Below are 19998 nucleotides of genomic sequence, written 5' to 3' on the forward strand. Positions count from 1 at the left end.
TATTCAGAAGCAGCAAGTGAAAGAAACTCTAAGAAAGGGGACTGCTCTGTGTTCCTGACTCTCACCTGATTCCCTCAGCACGGAGCCATCTCCTCTCACCCTAACAGAAATTTTGCAGCAAGGAAATATCGTAACAGCTCATCCTGAAAAAGACTAGAAATGGCACTTATAATTGCAGGTACTTCTGTTTCCCTTACTTAGAATTGCTTAGGAAGTTAGCTAAGCTTGCAATGTAGAATACTTCGTAAGTAGAAGTCCCAGGTGGGAAGCAGAGTGGCATTATAACACATACAGGGAGACAGAAACACAGGTTGACAATCACAGAAAACAGGCAGCAGTGACGTGATGCCATATTTTCATTTTTACAAAAAAAAATCTGTCTAGGTTTGATAATAATTTCACAATGTTATTTTATTTGCCCTGACATGGATGCAAGGTTGGCTAAAATTAATCATCTCTGGGAATAACCATCTATTAATATTTAAAACTTGGGGGTTATTTTTCTTGCCATGGGGGTGAAAAAAGATTCTCAGATCACATTTTGCCATAGTACTTGCCACATGAGTACACTCACAGAAGTCTACATTTGTCTGACTGAGTTGGCCTGGTTTGCACATGGCTATGGTTCAGGCAACATCATGCTTAGAAACAGAAGGCTGTGTAGTCAGAAGGGCCAACCAATTACAGTGTGATCTGAAAACACCCATGATTTATTAGTTGTTATTAGCTACCCAGTTTCTCTTTATTTGATCTGTGTATTTATTAGTTCTAAATATTATGCAAGCATGGATTATTCTCCTGTAGAAATTACTTTTTCAACCTCTGCCTGTCTTTTAATATGAGAATACAATGGAATAATTTGAATTGTGATTACTTACAAAAAAATCCTACAACTGTTATTAAATTTCACACTGCTTTTCAACCTTGAAATGAACATTAATGTGAAACTAATACAAAAAAGTACAAAGATATTTCCATACTCAGGTTAATGTTTAGTCAGGGAAAAGAATAACTTTTGTTTATCTCTGTAAACAGCTTTCTTCATCTAGGCAAATGTCTAGAATAAGATTAAGAAAAACTGCTTGAATTTCTCAGAGTATCCCCGTATTGCAATTTCTTTTTACACAATGACTTTTATGCAAATATGTACTACACCTTCTCCTATGAGCTTTCACCACCACGCAATGACACCGGTGACTAAAATGCTACATATCTGGTTTTCTGAATTTTAAATTGCAAAGTTGGACTTGAGTATATAGTTATGAAAATACCTGTTGCTCACCAATACCTTCAAACCATTTAGCATTTTCAGATAATAAATAGAGCAAGGGGGTAGGCAATGTCTATTATTCTGTGGTGGGTTTACATCCCACGAACACGTTCCTCATTCCTCACTCTGCAGCCTTCATTGTCTTTTATGTCCATCCTCCATTCCCCTTGAGTTTTAGTTTGTAACCTGGGTCCTTTCTTTAATCTACATCATAAATAAGGAGAAGCATTGAAAACTGTTCCTTGGGTCAGTGATACCCTGTAAGTACCTAGGACTAAGCCTCATGTGTTTGCAGTGTGCATCATGGCGGCAGGCTAGTGCTTCAGTGCTTTTAGCCTATGTGAAAACCGAATAGCAAAACGGCATTGAGAAATTCAGAGAGCCTCCTTTGCCTCACTCTGAGCAGGGGCAGGGAGGAAAACTGTTCAGGTGGATAAGCTTTTGACTTTGAACCAGGAGAGCTGTGAACACTCACACACACATTCACAGAGTAGGAGGAGGGATGTCAGAGGGCACAGACAGCTAAGCATGGGCGTGCTGCACACAGGACAATAGTTAAGTCAATAGTCTGGCCAGAAAACCGGCCTCACAAAGCCAAGAATATTCTCCACGGTGATCTGTGATCCTGCCCGAACCTTCCTCGATTGTCCCGACTTTCATGTCTAATGCTAAGTAGCTGTTATTACAACTTTCCACTGGACTCGTCAGAATGCCAGGGCTTATTATAGAAACAGAACAAATTACAATGCATTTTTTAAGATGAAGGCTGAAAGTGAAGGGGGTCCTTCAGCCACGCCTCCCATGCCTCATCAGCTTCTGACGTCACACAAACATTTAATAAGAACCATCTCACTAAAACTTCTATAAGAGATTATAAAAGCAAGAAATTTTCAAAATTATAATTTAGCCTAGTAAATTGACTATCTTGAAATTACAGTTACATATTTACATAGGTATGTCTATGGTTTTTAACTTGCAAGACCAAATTTAACTGTCTGTACACTTAGCATTTATTAACCTCACTTTAAATATGCATCCAGACATTAAAGGAGATTAAGGATAATGAAAACGTTTCTTTTCTATTTCATTTTCCTTGACCAATTTTCTTTCATCGTTAAACTTTCTCTAGAAAAAAATATGTCAAAATAAGATTGTTTTAGAACTTCAAAGAACTTTACTGAAAAAGAAATGTTTTTTGATTTTTTTAAACCAGTCATGTTTAGCATCGAAATAATGGTATGTTTTTCAGTCATTGTTAACATAGACATAACGGTATTTTACTTATTTATTTATTTCCCATATGGAAAGATCATCAACACATTCTTCCTCTGGGTTCTTTGCCAAAATACCATAGCCCACAAGCCATCTAACTTAAACATAAAAGGAGAGGTGTTGTTCTGGTCAAATAAAAGAAATAATTTTTACTACCTCACATCTAATGTTAAATCTGCTTAAATCCTGCCAAATACATTAAAACAACATCTGTAAAACAGATTTTCATTAAATTGATCAGTTTAAAGGTAAGCAGCTCGGGAAAGGATGCTTTTACGCTAACCCTTAACCTTTAACCTTTACCCTCCTTAAACGGAGTAAAGGCACACAGTTCTTTTAGGCTATGCTTCTTCAGGGTGACAGCACAATGAGCAGAGTGTTTTATTCAAATTGAACTGACAGGTTGCCACATTTAGAGCATTATGAATCAATATGTTGTCAATAATGAGCAAAGATGTTTTTTGCAGCTCTGTATCTGTCTTACAAATGCAGCTTGCCACTTTTCTCTAGCGTCTAAATAATTTACAATGTGAAATGGTGCAAATTAAACTCTTAATAAAAATAAATTTTACAGAGAAGATTATTGTCTAGTCATTAACTATGAAACTACTTTAAGTCTAATCTTAATATTTAAGCCATATGACAAACTATGATTTTTTTCAGGCCTGATCCAATTCGTTAGGTTCTCACTTAAAAGCAATTAATGTTACTTATGAACCAATTTTATTTTGCTGAAACAAGCTAGCCACGCTAGTCTCCTCATCACTGTGCTTGAAATATTCTAGGTCTGAATCAAATAGTTGCTGAATTGAATTTGGAAATATCACACAACTACTCAGTTTTAGTTTTTCTCTTCTGGAACTATGTAAAATAGTTGAATTGTCAAATAACAGGTTTCTGGTTTCAGTACTCAAGTAATGTTGGTGTTCTTTGAATTTAGTATTTAACTTTTTCATAGTATCTTTTGTCTGCTGACCATATTAAAGCACTATATTAGGTATACTTGACTAATTAAGGGATAAACAGTCAAAGGGCACATTACATGCTTTATAGGATCTTTAAGATAGGTGTTCATCTTCTGCCTATGGGATCTAATGTGCTCTGGCATTGCAGCCTTCTTTGGAATCAAGCATTTATCATAATGGATCTTTAACAATTCGAAGTCATTGTCCAACTGTACCTCTAAGGGAACTTCAATTTGAACCCTGGAACTTTGTGAATGGCCCCGCAGGAGTAAGATGAAAGAATTGCATGAATTTATAAACACACACACACACACACACACACACACACACACACACACACACACTCACTCACCCCTATACACATATGAAGAGTTATCAGACATTTTGATTAAGCAACCTATTCTAAGAAAATAAACAACACTCTCTCCCTTTCTCTCTGTTTTTACCTGAGAGTAATAAAATAGAAAAATCTGTCCATTTATATCTCTTATGCACAACATGTTAATTTAAAGTGTTAGAGGAACTGTATGAATATAAACATAGTTCATGAATATTCCATATAGCTCCCAGGGTCTAAATCTATTATTTATACAAATTTAATGTTTGTTTTTTTTTCTCCTAGGTATTCTAAAACTTTTAATAGGTCAGGTATCAACAGCAAAAAAAAAAAAAAAGTAGGCAATTGAACCGTTGTCAACTGTTGCTGCAAAACCCATGAATTATAATACAATTAATCCTTTATATTATATTTTCAATAGCACTGAGGTAGAAGCTCTCCATCTTACATTAGGGCCAGCACTTCCCACGAACAGAACAACCCAAATCTAATGCTTTCATTATCGATCCACACAGTGCCAATAGAGCAGGAACAATGTTACAAATTCTCACATAGAGACTGTAGGATTTTCTGCATAGTACATCTATCTAAAATTTAAACAGGAACAACCAAAGTGTACAGCACCAGACCAATCCTAATAAATAATTCCTGAGCCTAACCCAAATAAGCACATCTGCTTTTGCAGTTGTGCTTGCAATTTTAAATAGGGTTAGAAAAGTTATAGGTACTATAATTGTTGGTTGACTCCTGATAGTATAGTTATCACTGATTTCTAGTATAAATCAATAGATAACACTTGCAAAATGGATTTTGTAATCATATTTAGAGCTTGTTACGATGACTAATGGTTTGCAATATTTTCTGAATTTTAATATCCTCTAGACAAAAGAAGTTTTTTTAATAAGTAACCAAGTTATTCATCACAGAAATGAATGTGCTACACTTGTACAGGAACCAAGACCATCAAGACAATCCAGGGAACTAACTACAAAAAATAAATTCATCAGGCATTAGGGTTCAGAAAATATCAAGACAAGTTGCGCAATACATGCTGTTCATTACTTTCACATATGAATAATGTCTGCATAGTTTTTCTCAGTAAAGATTAAAGAGCACTTGTCATTTTAAGAGCATATTTATGTAGGCTACACACTTTGGGAAGGAGAGAAAGCATTACTAGTTGGGAAAACAATCATGCAAAAGAATAACAAAGTTTTCTTGAAGAGACTTCTAACTGACGCTAAGCAAGAGTGTGTTTTTCTACGTCAGCAAGAGTGTACATACACAAACATCCTGTTTATTACCAAGCAAATGGTACATTTACAGTGTAGGTACTGCCTGTGCCCTCTGCTTCTTGTACCCATTAACAGTGATATTCTGTTTCTGTTTTCTAAAAACAATAAATAAAACAGGACTTTAAAGTACCATTTTCCTAATGGCAATAGCCAGAAAACATTCTTTTGTTGTAGGAAGCCAGTGAAGCAATTCATGCCTCTGAGAGAGGAGGAAAAAGGGAAAGGAGCAAGTCCCTAGTTTCCACTGGTGTGCATTTCATACGCCTTTAGGAATGGTAACAGAAACTGTGCATCTTGACCCTTGCACCTGCCCTCTCCTCGACAGTCTCTGCTCCAAACCCTGAAATGGTTAATGCCCTTGTCTACTCTGTGCCAATGAAAATGGATGGCACGGCTTACCTTGTAGAGTTTCAGGGCCGCCTCATGCCTGTGATTGGTAGTATGCAGCCGTAATTTATCCACACTGTTGGTGTAGTAGTCACAGGCATTACACTTGAGGTGAACGGGGTTGCCAATGGCAATGCACTTCAGCCTCCACTCATTGCTTTTGCCCCCTTCCTTGATGTGGGCCACCAGCTGGTACTTCTGCATATGCTTATCAGTCTTGCAGTGGAGCTGGAAGTTGGCTTTGAGCTGTGTGTTGTAGTTGCAGAGCTTGCACTGGTAGATATCTCCAATTACAGCTCTCCAGTCCTCTTCAGGGAGAGAGCGGTCGCTGTTCACATGCACACTTAGAGCCTCCAGGCTGTCAGAGGTGAATTTGTTGCAAACAGCACACTGGAATAGCTTCAGCGCCGGGTCACTGATATAAGGTGACAGCTCTCCTGCAGTAAGGAGGGACAGGTCATCACCCATTAGCTGACCACTGGCAAGCCGGATTTCAGGCGGCAGCTCATTATTTACTACAGGGAAAAAATTAAAAGGAAAAATAGAGACTAGAAAACACAGCACACATGAAAGAATGTAAAAAAAAATGTCTTGACAAGGAATGTGCTTTCTCTGGAGCTTAAACTATAAAAAGCTGTAATAGGATTGGATCAGGATCAATTACAATCATCCCTTTCAACTTCTAAATTCCCTCATCAGATAGCTTTAATTACTCCTACTGGGCATGATGTCATCCTGAAATTTGTATTTTCCAGTGCAAGAAAGTTGATCAATACCATAACAAAACAGTCACATGTTTGTGATTTAAGAGGCTAGATAGACTTACATAAACACTAATTGTTATTTCCCAATTTGTCTTCAAAAGCTTGAGGGGATTTGCCTGATTCTGCACTTGTTGCCTATAACATCCTCCCAAATACCTGGATAAGGTAATGGGATTATTGTAAGATTAATTATGAGCAATTACAGGCATTCAAATATTTTTTCAAAAATGTTTAATTAAAATCCTGATGGCCTATGTTTGATGTCTTGGGCAATAATCACCCCAAATAAACGTACAAATTCTGTCAAATGTATGGCTAATGATGGTAAACAAAGTATGTAAATTAGCATTTTAATGGTCCTATCCAATGCAGACAAAATTTCCTAACTTCTTATATGCTGTCACTAATTTCTCAACTCTTTACTCTCTGGATTTAATTTAGCTTTAAAGCAATGTACCTTTCTGCAGTTTGCCTATGCAGTTTAAGAGAAAGGCCTTTCTAGCAAATTGTCCCCGGTTTGTCAGTGCTCCCCCACCAGAGATCAAGTGAAAATATGATTCAAAACTGACAATAGTGCAGAAAAGGGAGTACTAACCAAGTCCTGGTGCCAGAGCCGCTGCTGTAGCTGAGTCGAGCTGGAAGGGATTAATCAGGAGCTGAGGATCTGCAGGGTTTTCCAGCTTCATTCCCGTCAGGCCTATGTTCTGAGCCAGGTAGTATTGGTAGAGCTCAGCCTCTGCCGGGGCGAGGCCCAGATGAAGATTGTGCTGGATCTGTTTCATGTTCTGCTGCAGAAGCATCATATTGTGCATGTGTTTCTCGCTGGTCATGTGAATCCGAAGGTTCCTAGCCACGTTGGTTTCATAGTCGCAAACCTCACACCGCCAGGTGGGTTTCTGCTTGGGTTTGGAAGGGGAGGGTGTTCCGCAGCCACTGAGGCTAGTGTTGGGGGCTGGGGCAGAGTGGCCAAACACCTGCTCGCCATTGCCATTCTGAAGATTCTGAACGTTGTTCAGGTGCTTGTCAGACTGCATATGAATACTGAGGTTGCCTTTGGTAGTGGTAGAGTAGTTACAAACCTCACAACGGAAGGGTTTATAACCACACGTGTAACTCTCTCCCCGGGCAAGCCTGGGATGAGGCTGTCCAGTCTTACAATAAACACAAGAGCCACCTGGCTCGGGGTGCTTCTCCTTCATATGGGCCTCCAGAGTCTGCTGATACTTGTAGTGCCAGTTACATTTGGGACATTTCAGGGTTTTACATGAGTTCCTCGAGTGCATCATAGTCATGTGACCACCAAGAGACCTTGAAGACCCCAAAACCGTGTCACACTTTGGACACTCAATGCCATTGCCTGGGGAGCCATCTCCTCCAGGACCTGGTGTACCAGGTGTGCTCGGGGTGAAGCCATGCTGGTGTGAAGTCATTGAACTGTCCTCGTCTCCCCGGGTCGTTTCACTGGGATGAGCTGCTGTGGCACCATCTCTACTGACGCTTCCGTCTGCAAAGTCCTTGCCACCAATGCCATAGCTATTAGTAACATTGCCACTGCTCCTTCCGGCGGTGGCAGCAGCGGCGGCCTGTTTTTTCTTCTCTGCATCATCAGCACTAGTCCCCGAGGAGGACGAGGTACCTTTTTCAATAAATTTTAGCACACTGGATGATAAAGGAGAAATGCTTTGGTTTAAGAGAGGGAAGTCTTTATTACCAATACTATCGGTGAGTTCGCCTACTTCCTCGTCATCGAGTTCATTGGAATATGCATCCTCTTCATCCTCATCTCCCGGTTCATTGGGTTCACTTTTGATAGGGCACTCCCCATTCGGGTGTAAGACTGTATTTTCTTTTGGCCTTTCACAGTTGTTCTCTTGGTCTTTGCTCTCTGACATCTTGCTAGACTCAGATGATGAGTGGCTGAGGGAGACAGAGGTAATTGGGGTGTTCACTACTAAACTAGACAGCCCCCCCAGGTTCACTTCAGCCTTTGGCATTTGGGTGATCCCCAGCGGCTGTTCTGCTGAGCTGGAAGGGCTTGCGCTTCCTTTCAAGAAGGCAAAGCCAGCCGGCAAAGAGTCACCGTTTTCAACATGAAAAGCGCTCCATAAACCGCGGAAGGTTGGATCAGGTCCTATGAGGTTTGTAGTAGAAAAATGGGGATAAACAGAAGTGGATTTTTTTGGTTCCAGAAAGCTTATAAGAGGTTCTTTGTCTTTGCCAATCCCCTGTATTATGGCGGAGACGCATTTATTACTGAGGAGCCTCTGCTCCTCATCATTGAGAGTCATCCGATGGTCGTGCACAGCATGGGTTACAAACGACCTGATATAACCAAAAGACAATTTGCACAAGAAACACATTAAAACGGGTTTCCTCTTCCCATCAGTAACACAACCATCGAATTTGGACAAGTCCACATTGTTAGGGACATCTTTGGACACACAGGAGTTTTTGGCTGAGCCATCACTGGTTAGATAGTCTTTCTCTCTCTTGTGTCGGAGATCATAGACACGGAAACTGTGCAACACAGGACCAACTCCTGCTAATGCTGAGGTATTTGGGAAAGCCGGATCGGCTGTAAATGGTTTCCCGAGGGATGAAGCGATATGAAACGTGTTGATGATCTGTGGGTAGAACGACACAGGGCCCGAAGCAGACTGATCACTCTTCTCTCCAGCAGATGCCAGGGAGTCCAGAAACATTGCTGTTGAAAAGAGTTTGCTGTTTGCCCCAGTCTGTGCGTTCTGCCCACTTTCTTTGGAGTCCTCAATTATATAAGCTGACCCATCAGGCTGGTAAACTATCTCCCCTGTTAAGTTTTCCACGTCACTGTCCTCTAACTCGCTGGTCTCACTCTCATCGTCCTTCAGGACAGGAAGGCGGGCATTAGGGCAGTGGTGTTCCATGTATTTCTGTAAACTGGGAAAAGAAGTGGCACATTCGTTGCAGGGTATCTCCTTTGCAGAGGTGACCTGAGTGGCAGCTGCATTCTCAATGCTGAAACCCAGCAAGACTTCGCTTTTGCGTTCATGCTCTTCTGTTTTCAGGTTGTCATGTGAGGAGCTGTTTTCCCTGTCAGGCTCCATCCCTGCAACTTTCTCTGGCACCTCATTATCAAGTTGTGTAGTTCCACATAGCTTTGATGTGCTCTGCCCATTTTCCTGCCTTGAGATAGGAGGAGAGTCACAGGTTTCCATGGCAATTGCTACATGGGGATCTCATTTCATCCAGCCTGTCAGGGACCTGGATAAAAAATGAGGTGAGAGAAGCCATTTTTATTAAATAATGACACAGCTCACTAATAGCCCATCACTAATTCACAGCTACTGTAAACTTGACTGTCTAAAAAGTTGAGGAGGAAAAACTTAAAACCATCACACCTATCTATTACAGGCAGACTATATAAATGTAACAAACTAATGTTGATAGCTATCATAGAAGTTCCTGCTTAGGTGTTACTGAAATCACTCTGAGCATTCACATTAAACCCAAATTTGTTGCAGAAATCTTGCTATTTTTTTTCATTCTGTTTTCAAAAAAATAAAGAAGGCATGCACTGAATATAAAGGCCTTTAAATGCAAACGATCCTAGTAGAATGTAAAGAATTTTCATACGAAGCAGCACAATGGATGTACAGTACAAATGACTGTTGTTGTTTGATTTTTTTTTGGTTTGTTTTTAATTTCCTTTTTCTCTATCAGGCAGTGGCTAGAAAGGGGAGGTGGGCATGAGAGAGAGAGAGCCCAACAAATCTGAGAAATATTAAAGTTCCAGGCTGTGCAAGCCACACTCTTCGCTGGTTTTTATTTGGCCAGTAAATCAGCTTTCTGGAAATCTTCCCTGTGCAAAGGGTCTCAGCAGGTGCCTGGCTGGACCTGACTACGCACCAATCACCATTCTTCCCCACACTTCAGGCACCTCGATGAGCAACAGAACAGAACTTAATATTTACTATGGCCAGTCCTATCATCCTTGGGGACAACCACACGCACTCGTTTTGTTTTGAAGTGCAATGTGCAATGAACGCCATTAAAATATCATTTGATGTTGTCAGTCCTAGTGAGTTGCCTCCTTAGTGCCTCTGCCAACATCTCCCCCTGATTTAATCTCATGCAAGCACTCTAGGTGAAAATCCTTCAATATTTTAAAAACTTAGATTACATATTTCCTTTGTTTCAGAAAAGAGTCACCCAATCAAAGCCTGATCCATTTCTAACATCAAACGCCCAGAGAAAGTTGAGCAAGTTAAACGTGTGTTCTTTTCTGTGCATGTGCATGCAGCTGCGTGTGGGTGTGTTCATATGCAAACTCCAGACTCTGTTAGTGCAGTCTGACTTCAGCTGGGCTCTCCGAGTCCCTGCAGTGCAGATCACTCATTTTGCACAGCGATGGCACTGTACACAGCAGCTGAGTGGCATGAAACTTTGGTGTTTATTTTCAGCCTATGACACAGACACGGTCTTGCTTTTATGAAACAGGTAAGCAAACTTCTCTCAAATCTTAGGATCCAAGAAGCCCATAACTTCAAGGCTAACAGACCCTTATTTTAGAAGAATCCACGTTTTTACATATCATGACATTTTCAGCGGAAAAAAAAACCGGGTATTCTACATTACGTTGGGAATTACAGCTGTTATTACAGATATTCTGAATCTCTGCCCCTGACACTTCTCCCACTCCTGCATGCTGATACAGCCTCCATTGTGTCTGAGAGATATGAAGAAAAGAAAAGGTTGAGTTCACCTATATTTTGGCATATCTTAGTAATTCCTTTTAAAAAGTTTGTTTAAAAGGTAGACGTCATTGAAGGTCACAGGCATGTAAGTACTAAGACCCTGTCAGTAATGCTCTTACTGTAATCAAATCTAATTTTGTTCACCAAATCAGAGGGGAAATGATCAGTTTATAATACACCAAAAGATAATCATAGATTGATGACAAAATCAAAATTGGTTTTGGTATCTGAGACAGTTAAAATGGCACTCTAATTGCCTATGGGGCAAACAACGCAAAGCTTAGTGTGTAATTTTAATCATGGATGAGCTGCAGGTTAATTATCTCTGTGGCATGCACGTAGCTTTTTAAAATCTCTGAAATAATTTGATCACAATAAGCATAAAAGGCTAATAATTTTCTAATTAGTCCATAAACATTGTTTACCTTTGCATGTACTGATTCTCCATAATGTATACATTTTGGAAGGCAGTCAAAATGCCTAAAATGCAATACATTGCTAAACTGACCTGGAAAACAGGTGGAAGGGAGGCAGAGGCTGGATGTTTGGGATGAAAACAATGACACTATTAGATAAATAGGTTAAACAGGAAGATCTAGGGACCTGGATCATACTTTCCATCAATGATCACACTCAATTTATACATATATCTAATGTAAAACTGATGTTCTGTATGCCAAAGAGTAAGAAAAGCTACTAAGCATAAATCAGACTTATGAGTTTCTGAGCTATAATAATTATATTAATTATTTTATTAAAAATAAAATTATCACTACCACTTTTATCTTATCCTTACCATAGTTTTTGCCTCACAGTAAAACATATGCAACAGTTATTATATAGGTTCTGAATGTATATCAAATGTTCCTTACAGATGTTATATGGAAGGTGCAGTCAAACACCAGAGCTCAATGACAACTGGGCGCTATACAGTATTTCTACACTATTTACTCTCTCTACATTATCTCATTTCAGAATTTCTCCACATAGCATAGATCCCATTTTTTCATTTTATATTAAAGGAGGCAAAAGGAAAAATTATGGAGACTATGTTAAAGGAATTCACATCAGAAATGTGCTAGGATATACTTTGTATAAAACTTTTATGCAATTTTACGTCAAAGTGTCTATCCATTTTATCTCAATAAGACACACATTAATCAAAAAACAGGTCAAACATGTAAGTCTTCTATACAATTGCAATTACATTTCACTCTAAAAGCCCCACCAACAAAACTATCTATTTGGCATAGATAGCAACATATTACCTAATTTTAGTATTTTTATGTAGCTATTGACTTTAACCTAGCAAGGTTTGGCAGTGTATTCTGATGGGACCCTTTCTTCTGTGTGGTTAAAAAGGTACTTAAATTAGTATTTTTCAGGCACTAAATATGATGCCGAGCTAGTCACTCTCATCATTGCCAAATGAAGTTTTCCTTTTAGTGATAGGACTCATGTAGGAAACTCGTACTAGCTTTGTAAAACCCCCAGTTTGAAGGCTGACATCAACCACAGAAGCATTCCCAAATAAATTCATAGCACATTAATTCACTGTAAAAGTTGCTTTCCCTTCAAAACTGGCTTCTATTTAATCGTCACCAATTTCTAGTTTCTATGGCCAAATATCCCGTTTTTAAAAAATACAAAAGTCTTCAGGAAATTCCTTAGAGAAACCTGCTCTAACTTTTATGCTAAATTCAGAGCAATACATACCTTCTGGTCTACTTAGAGTACTTGTACACGTTTTTTGGTATTCTCAGGAATTTGCAAGATCAGTGACTTTGATCCTGTCAAATCCCCTTTTTCGGAAGCAACAGACAATATGCAGAAAAGAACTTTTTCCCCCTTGGCTTCTGCTCTGCTTTCCTCTGCAGTCACTGCTGCCTAAACTCTGCTCTGCTAAATGGCCAAACCCACCTAAGAGGAGCCCTTCTAATAAAAGGGGGGGGGGGTTTCCGCACAATAGGAGAATGCCTTTGTATTCAGCACTCAGAGTTCCCATTAGAACCCAAAATCAGAGGCCAGTTTTGCCTCTGCTTTTTAATTGAGGCCGCCCCGGCCCTCTTCTACGGTCCAGTGAGACAGTGTTTGTGAAATGATTAAAAAGAACGTGATCTGATCAAGAGGCCAGAATAATGGGGAAAGAATGCTAGGTTGGCCACTCTGCTAAGTGCTGGGAGAGAAGACCAGGGCGCTCCTCTATTGTCTTTATTCTCCTCTGCCCTCTGCCCTCTGCTCTCTGCTCTCTTCTAAAACTCTGGGTCTTTATTTACTCTATCTGAAATGAGTTAAAAGTTGTCTGCGTATAAGCGAATTTGGTAAGAAGTTTACAAAAAAAAAAAAAAAGAAAATAAATAAAAATCCTTGAATTATATCAAGTTTCCAAAAGGTCATCACTGTCTCTGCTGTGGCCTTTTCCCCATTCCAAATCCTCTATCAATATGTCATAGTGAGTTAGGCAAAGACAAAAGAGAGGCGCAGTGTGAAAACGGCACATATATCTAATCCTGACAAAGCAATGAATAGGCCTTCACAAGTATAATTATACTTGTTTATTTGTTGCCACGTACAGAGAACTGATGAAAAAAATCCATCAAAGTGGTATTATGCAGACACCAAGAGCTTCTTTTCTTTGCTTGCTAAAGCCACATTGAGGCTTAAATTCCTTATTGTTGAATTCAGAAGAAAGAAAAAAAAAAAAGATTTTTGCCTTTTTTTTTTTTTTTTTTGCATTAGTTGCTGACAGATCTTTTGTGTGCCGGGATGTATTAGTTCACACCACTACCTCACTTTTATCCATGCTGGAATTCATAATTACAAACTACTGTACTGGAGTTTAGAATAGGGTGTGGCTCACGGACTCCAGGAAGGAGGTAGTCAAATGGTCCTTTGGTCACATCCTCATTTTGATATATCAAGTCACAGGTGATGTACCAGAATGGAAGCCCCGATTCTATCAGAAGACACATTTGATCTCAAGCCTAGAAGATGCTTCCCTTCAAGGGAATTTACTTGTTTATTTTAATCAGGCATTTAGTATCTCATAGAAAATATTGCATAATCCTCAGTATTAAAAAAGGTTAGCAATGAGGACGGCAAAAGGTTGAAAATACTAAGTAAAAAGGTTTCCAACCCAACTATTAGGACCCATTATGTTCCAGCAGACGTTAAATCAAGGAGCTTAACAAAAGCACATTTTTAGAGGTGGAGTGGGGGGGGACTCAAGTAAGCTTTTATCTTTCCTTGCAGGACAGAAATATATCAAAGTAAAGGCAATCTCCATAGTTAATGTTTGTGAGCTTTACAATTTAAAACAGAAAAGCTGTAATTTTTCTTTGCTGGCAATCTGGAAACACTCTGGAGTTAATTACAGCTGATTCGGAGTGAACCACACAAACAAAGACCAGTCTATGTCCAGACAATTATACTGCATTAACCAGCTTAGAGCTTCCTGCTGATGTTCCAGGGCTCTTCTGTTACAGCCTTCTACCTTCCCAGCACGAGAGAATGCTTCTGCAAGAAGGAATTAATGAAGCGAACTGCAAAAGAATGTGTGACGACCTCTCCTGACACTGCAAAAACTTTCCACCCATGTCATGACAAAGGGGAGAAGGTAATTAAGTTTGAATAGAAGGATGTAACCAAATATATTCAGTATTTAGAACAGGCGCATTTTTAAGAAGGGAAAGTTTACAAAGTTGCGTGAGTCAACTAAGTCATTTTCCCTTGTTTCCTTCTCATTTTTCTCATTAAAGTCTAAATTAGCGATTCAGGGGAGATTGGTTTCCCTCTCTATAAATAGGACCCTTGTGATTGAAGCCTCGTCTTCTGCATGTTTGATTCTTTCTTTCCTTCCCTTCTTTCCTAGTCTCCTTTCTCTTTCCCTCTTAGGTCACTAAATCTACATAGACGTTACGTGACAGTTACGTAGCATTAAACATATGTGCTGTGGACCAAATGCAGAGAGGCATACTTTCCCGCTAAGTCCAATAGCTCTTAATTAGATTAGTTGTGGGAAATGGGAATTTTACTCAGTTTTCTTTACAACTTTAATCAAACTCCAGCTACTTTGCTTACAGAGGAATCAATAGTCTCTCTTTAACCAAATTATGCTATTATATGACTCATTTTATTTGTTTGCTTCAGGAAAATTTCATAATCAGTGGGCAAGATGGATCCAACACTTTAGCTACCTCTGGAAACAAACTTGGGTAATTTCTACCAACAGAGCTGATTTCTAATTTTCTTATTCATTCTAATTGAAAATGAATAGTTTGCATTGGTGTGAGGCAAGGACACAAACTGCATTTACGTTCTGTGCCCTTGTCTGGTTTCCTCTTTGATACTGTTTTGCTAGTATTACAGCTGACACTCAGTGTTTGTGGTGATTGCTTCATTAAAGGGTAAGGGGGCTAATCAGCTAAAGTATTACTAGAAAGCTGTTGTTTGCCAATAGTCGGAGTACATTGATTCATTTCACCATCTAAAGAAAATAAAAGTATCAGATAATGGCAGTGACCCATTCATACCTAAGTGTTCCTCGCCTTCCCCTTTTCTTCTCACCACAAAGTAAAGTTAGCCTTAAATGATCTTCTAGACATCTTTTCCCCAAAAAAATATGTAAGTCTAAAACTCAGCAGGGGCCTGCATTAAAGTACATTCAAATGTATTCCCTGGAAGTTCTTCAAGATTGTGTAAATCACTTTAAATTTTGAGGCATCATAATGGGGGACCAATTAGTCTTCCTTCTCCACTCCCCGCTGGATGCTCCTATCATATTGGAAAGTTCAAGTGCGGAACACTTGACTATAAAGCTATAACATGGAATCCTTTCGGCTTCCTTGGGGGAAAACATGAATTCTTCAATCATGTCCTGGAAATGTATAAATCAAAGTTGCCATGTCTTTCCTGCACCTAAATTGTCCATCATTAAAATGTGATTGACTAACAGCTCTCACTTAAAACAATCTGAAGATATCACAGGAATACTTAAAATTAATCCTAATTGGCACACGTAATGTTATGTTTGAATACAAAATGTTTGGTGTCAAGCGATTTACTGCCTTAGCAACAACCATCACACACATTATCACACACATGGTAGGATGATAATATGTTCTAATGCATGTCTGTGATTCTCCTCCTTTCACATGTGTGATCACAAACACAGTATGGTAAAAATATGTCCCAGGGCACAGCTGTGATTTTCCTTCCCTATCTACTCAGATTAAAAAAAAAAAAAAACTGAAGTATTAACAACTGAGTATTAAGGGAAAAATAACTTTGTGACTTTTTGTGTTTCACCATTTCCATCAACATAACAATAAATACAGTAGTGTTAAGCATATTTGAAAACCATTCCTTGAAGGCTAAACCTACTATAATTACCTTTATAAAACTAATCACAAGTCAGGTATTCCAGCAAACATTGTTATTCCCTGAGCAATGACTTTAATGTTTTTAAATGATTTCATATAGTTTGAACAAAGAAAATTACATGTATAATTTTTTAAATCACTACCAAGTGGCTCTATATAGTATTCTTAGAGTCTACCAAATGCAACTGTTTTTATATTCCATGTAAATATTTTAAATGACTTTATATTAAAAAACCACATTTGGACCAACATAATAGGGAACATGCGTGGAATGCCAAGCGTTCTTCTGGATGAAATCTCGGCAAATTTATGTTTGATCACCAAGAGTAGGAGGTTATTTTATTTCTATTATGAAGAATCTTTTGTCCGTGATCTCCATCTCTTTTTCTATCTCTCCCTTTCTTTCTCCTAAAAGTTAATTTGACTGCTGCCCATCAGTAAAGTGAGCAATTCAGTAATTAACTTTTGTGTTTTAAATCTATAAAGTTTAATTAGATTTCATTATAAACAAACAAATGTCAACCATAATTATAAGCTCCTTCGTTTACCTACATATTATCCCTTTTCAAACAAACTTGATGTCAGACAAATTAAAATCAAGCAACCAGCAATTTTGAGTTGGATTTTACATGATCTGCTGGTAACCTGATTACTCTAACTTCAATATCATTACAGGAAAAGTATTTCAGGAAAAATAATTACAAGAATTCCAACAGGAGACAAGCTTAATGGTATTGATTCAAAAGATGCATGCTCCTAGGACCATGTTGAAGAAATAATGTTATCTCAAATCTACAGTTTCTATTAAAATAAAATTGTCTTGCATAAAAGAAGCAATTTAAGATTAGTGTCTGAAGAACTAGAGATATAAAACTAACTGAATAATTATCTGGCCCCAATCATTTTATACTTTAAGTAGAAAAGTATTAGCATGGCACAACTACAAGACCTGAGGTTTGCAGGTTTATTTACTGACTGGTGTATCTATTAGGACCAAGGACAAGTGGAGCTGTCAGGACATAATGAAGGTAAATGATTAGTTAGCACCAAGCCTGAGCTCTTCTTCAATGCAATAAGAGTTAATTAAAGTTTACCATCAAACATCAACCAAAGCAGGATGTTGATCAAGTTTCAGCATTAAGTGCAAACAGACAATAGTTGGCAGCAATTAGTGTGGCTATCAGATGACACGCAATGATAATTATACATTTAAAACAGCTAAAGAGCTAGGAGAGAAAGTAATCAGCCTCCGTGAAGACAAATACTCAAAGGGCAGGAAACAGGTATCCGATTATTCCACTTTAACACTGTAAATCAATAGAATGAAACAAGAAAGGGTTGTCTGGGTACATTAGCTGAAAGAGAACAGTTAGATGGATCCAAAATGGAAGAAACCTGCTAATATTGGCCTATCAAAGATAAGAACTCAGGTGAGGAAGGAAAGGTCTGTTACTTTTCAATTAATGTTTCAGAATGAAGTCTGTATAAAGAAAGTTTAGCTTCTGGTTTTGTGTAAGTTCAACAATGTCACAGGAATGCCATTGTCAAAATTATTATTGAAATCAAGTACTGGGTTAGGGATTTAGCTCAGTGGTAGAGCGCTTGCTTAGGAAGTGTAAGGCCCTGGGTTCGGTCCCCAGCTCCGAGAAAAAAGAAAAAAAAAAGAAAAGAAATCAAGTACTAACTTCCACTGTAAAGTGAAAAGCATTTCATACCTGAATGTTACCTCTGTGAATGCAAATACTGTTTCTTTACATAGGTTTTAGATAGAAGCAAAAATTGAAAATTTTTAATGCAGCTGAATTTAAAGTCCAGGTGTTGGGCATATGTATTCACGTTGAGTATATGTCCACATGCTTAGCATGTGATCAGCAAATCTTTCAAGTGATACTATCTCAAACCTGTAGCTTCAGACTGGCTTAAATCATTAAACCCACACAGAACATTTACCTTGGAAATTCCCTAGTTCTTTAGTTGCAGTCTAAAGTGCATGTCAAGAACAGTGTCCATTCTTATATTTCCTATTCTCGCCCATCATTCTGTTATGTTAAGTATTTGTACACAGTGTTGTCTAATCCCAATCTTTCCCTGAAGCTAAATCTAAGCCTTTGCTGGCTCCAAGTACAAAAATGTGTCTCTCCAAAAGCCCTTTTGTCTCTTCTGTGCTCATACACTCATTGGTCCTGACATCTTCACTCCAGTCATGACAAACAAGCTGATGGCTCTGATATGACTGCACAGCTTCATCTACCGATACACCACTAACTCTCATCACCATTCGGAATATGGTTCTTCTAGGTTCCTGCAATGTATTGTGAAAGATCATCAAAGGAGAACAGGGAAATGAGTGTGAACTGGATTTGTGGTAGAGAAAGTCTAGAGTAAATTTTGAATCACCACTAAATCTCTGGTCAGTGCACACCAGACAGGGGACTGTCTTTTAAATGTCTTTTCTGTACCCTCAACATGAGCAGCTGGAGTAGGACATTGTTTGTGATGTAATAGAAATGAAGCTTCTCAAATAAACAGGGCCAATCAGTGGGTAGGGCAGCCTTGTTCTTCAGGTCTACTTCATGCGGAGTCTAGTTTTTTCCTACCTTCTTTCTGGTATGAATTCTCTGTTTACTTCTGTAGCAGAAGGGACTGTCAAAACCAGTTTTATTATGGCATCATATTTTTTTCAATTAGAGTTTTTAATAATATTTCCAAATATTATTCCATGTGAAGCTCTTTAGGCTAATTGAATGTCAAACGTTTGATTTAGCATAACCGCCTCCACTCTTCTAGCTACAGACTAAGATCCCAAGTTGTAGGTGCAAGTTCTCGATGCATACACGATGCAGCACATACAGTAGGTTCTTACTCTAACTTCTTTTCTCAAATCCTTTGAGAACACACAGCAATCATAGGCAATGGTTGCCTAGCAGATCACAAGAAAGTAGGTCAGGCTTTGGACCATGCAAGGAACTCTTACTCTTGTTCTTATTAGCATTTGTCCCCTTCTTAGAACAGGAACAAAACCAAGTGATCATGTGAGTTTTATGAGCAAATTAGAGGTGAGCCACTTTAAGTGCTGTCCATGATTTCTTTGTTGACAGCAAATACTTGATCAGCCTTCTGTGACAAAATAACTTCTGGCAAATCAGAATGATTCGATTCCTAATGAATTTGCACCTTGTTTCTTTTAAAGAAGGAAATGCCCTACCCCACTTTTTCTCACATCTCTTACCTTTTAGACTATTGATTAGACCACAATCTAAGCCAATCTAACCAATAAACTAACCAACTAACCATTTTTAAACTAGAAAACACACACACACACACACACACACACACACACTGAGAGAGAGAATTGCAAATCATTCTCATATTCAGAGCACATAAATTTAAGACAGAAGAGAGCTGAAGTCCTCAAAATGAAAATGCATTCAGGGATCACATTCTTGTACCTTCCACATAGACACACAAACCTAGATCACCTATCTACTCTGAATTATGTGCTGTAGCTCAAGAATTTCTATGGGCTCCAGTTTTCTTCTCAGTTGAAAAGGGAATTGTGCCTTTGTACAACAATCTAGACTTCTAAAACAA

General features: G+C 38.6%; 1 protein-coding gene across 1 annotated transcript in view; it reads right to left on the reverse strand.

Moving 5' to 3' along the window:
* The window catches only part of Zfhx4 (zinc finger homeobox 4), a 181537-nt gene that overhangs the window by 149877 nt on the left and 11662 nt on the right, over window positions 1–19998 (reverse strand). The window contains 2 exon segments of the mRNA XM_032898618.1: window positions 5539–6041; window positions 6886–9533. Of these exon segments, the coding sequence (XP_032754509.1) occupies window positions 5539–6041; window positions 6886–9487 (3105 nt within the window). The 5' untranslated portion in view covers window positions 9488–9533.

The sequence above is a fragment of the Rattus rattus genome, chromosome 3, assembly GCF_011064425.1.
Source record: "Rattus rattus isolate New Zealand chromosome 3, Rrattus_CSIRO_v1, whole genome shotgun sequence".
Lineage (NCBI taxonomy): Eukaryota > Metazoa > Chordata > Mammalia > Rodentia > Muridae > Rattus > Rattus rattus.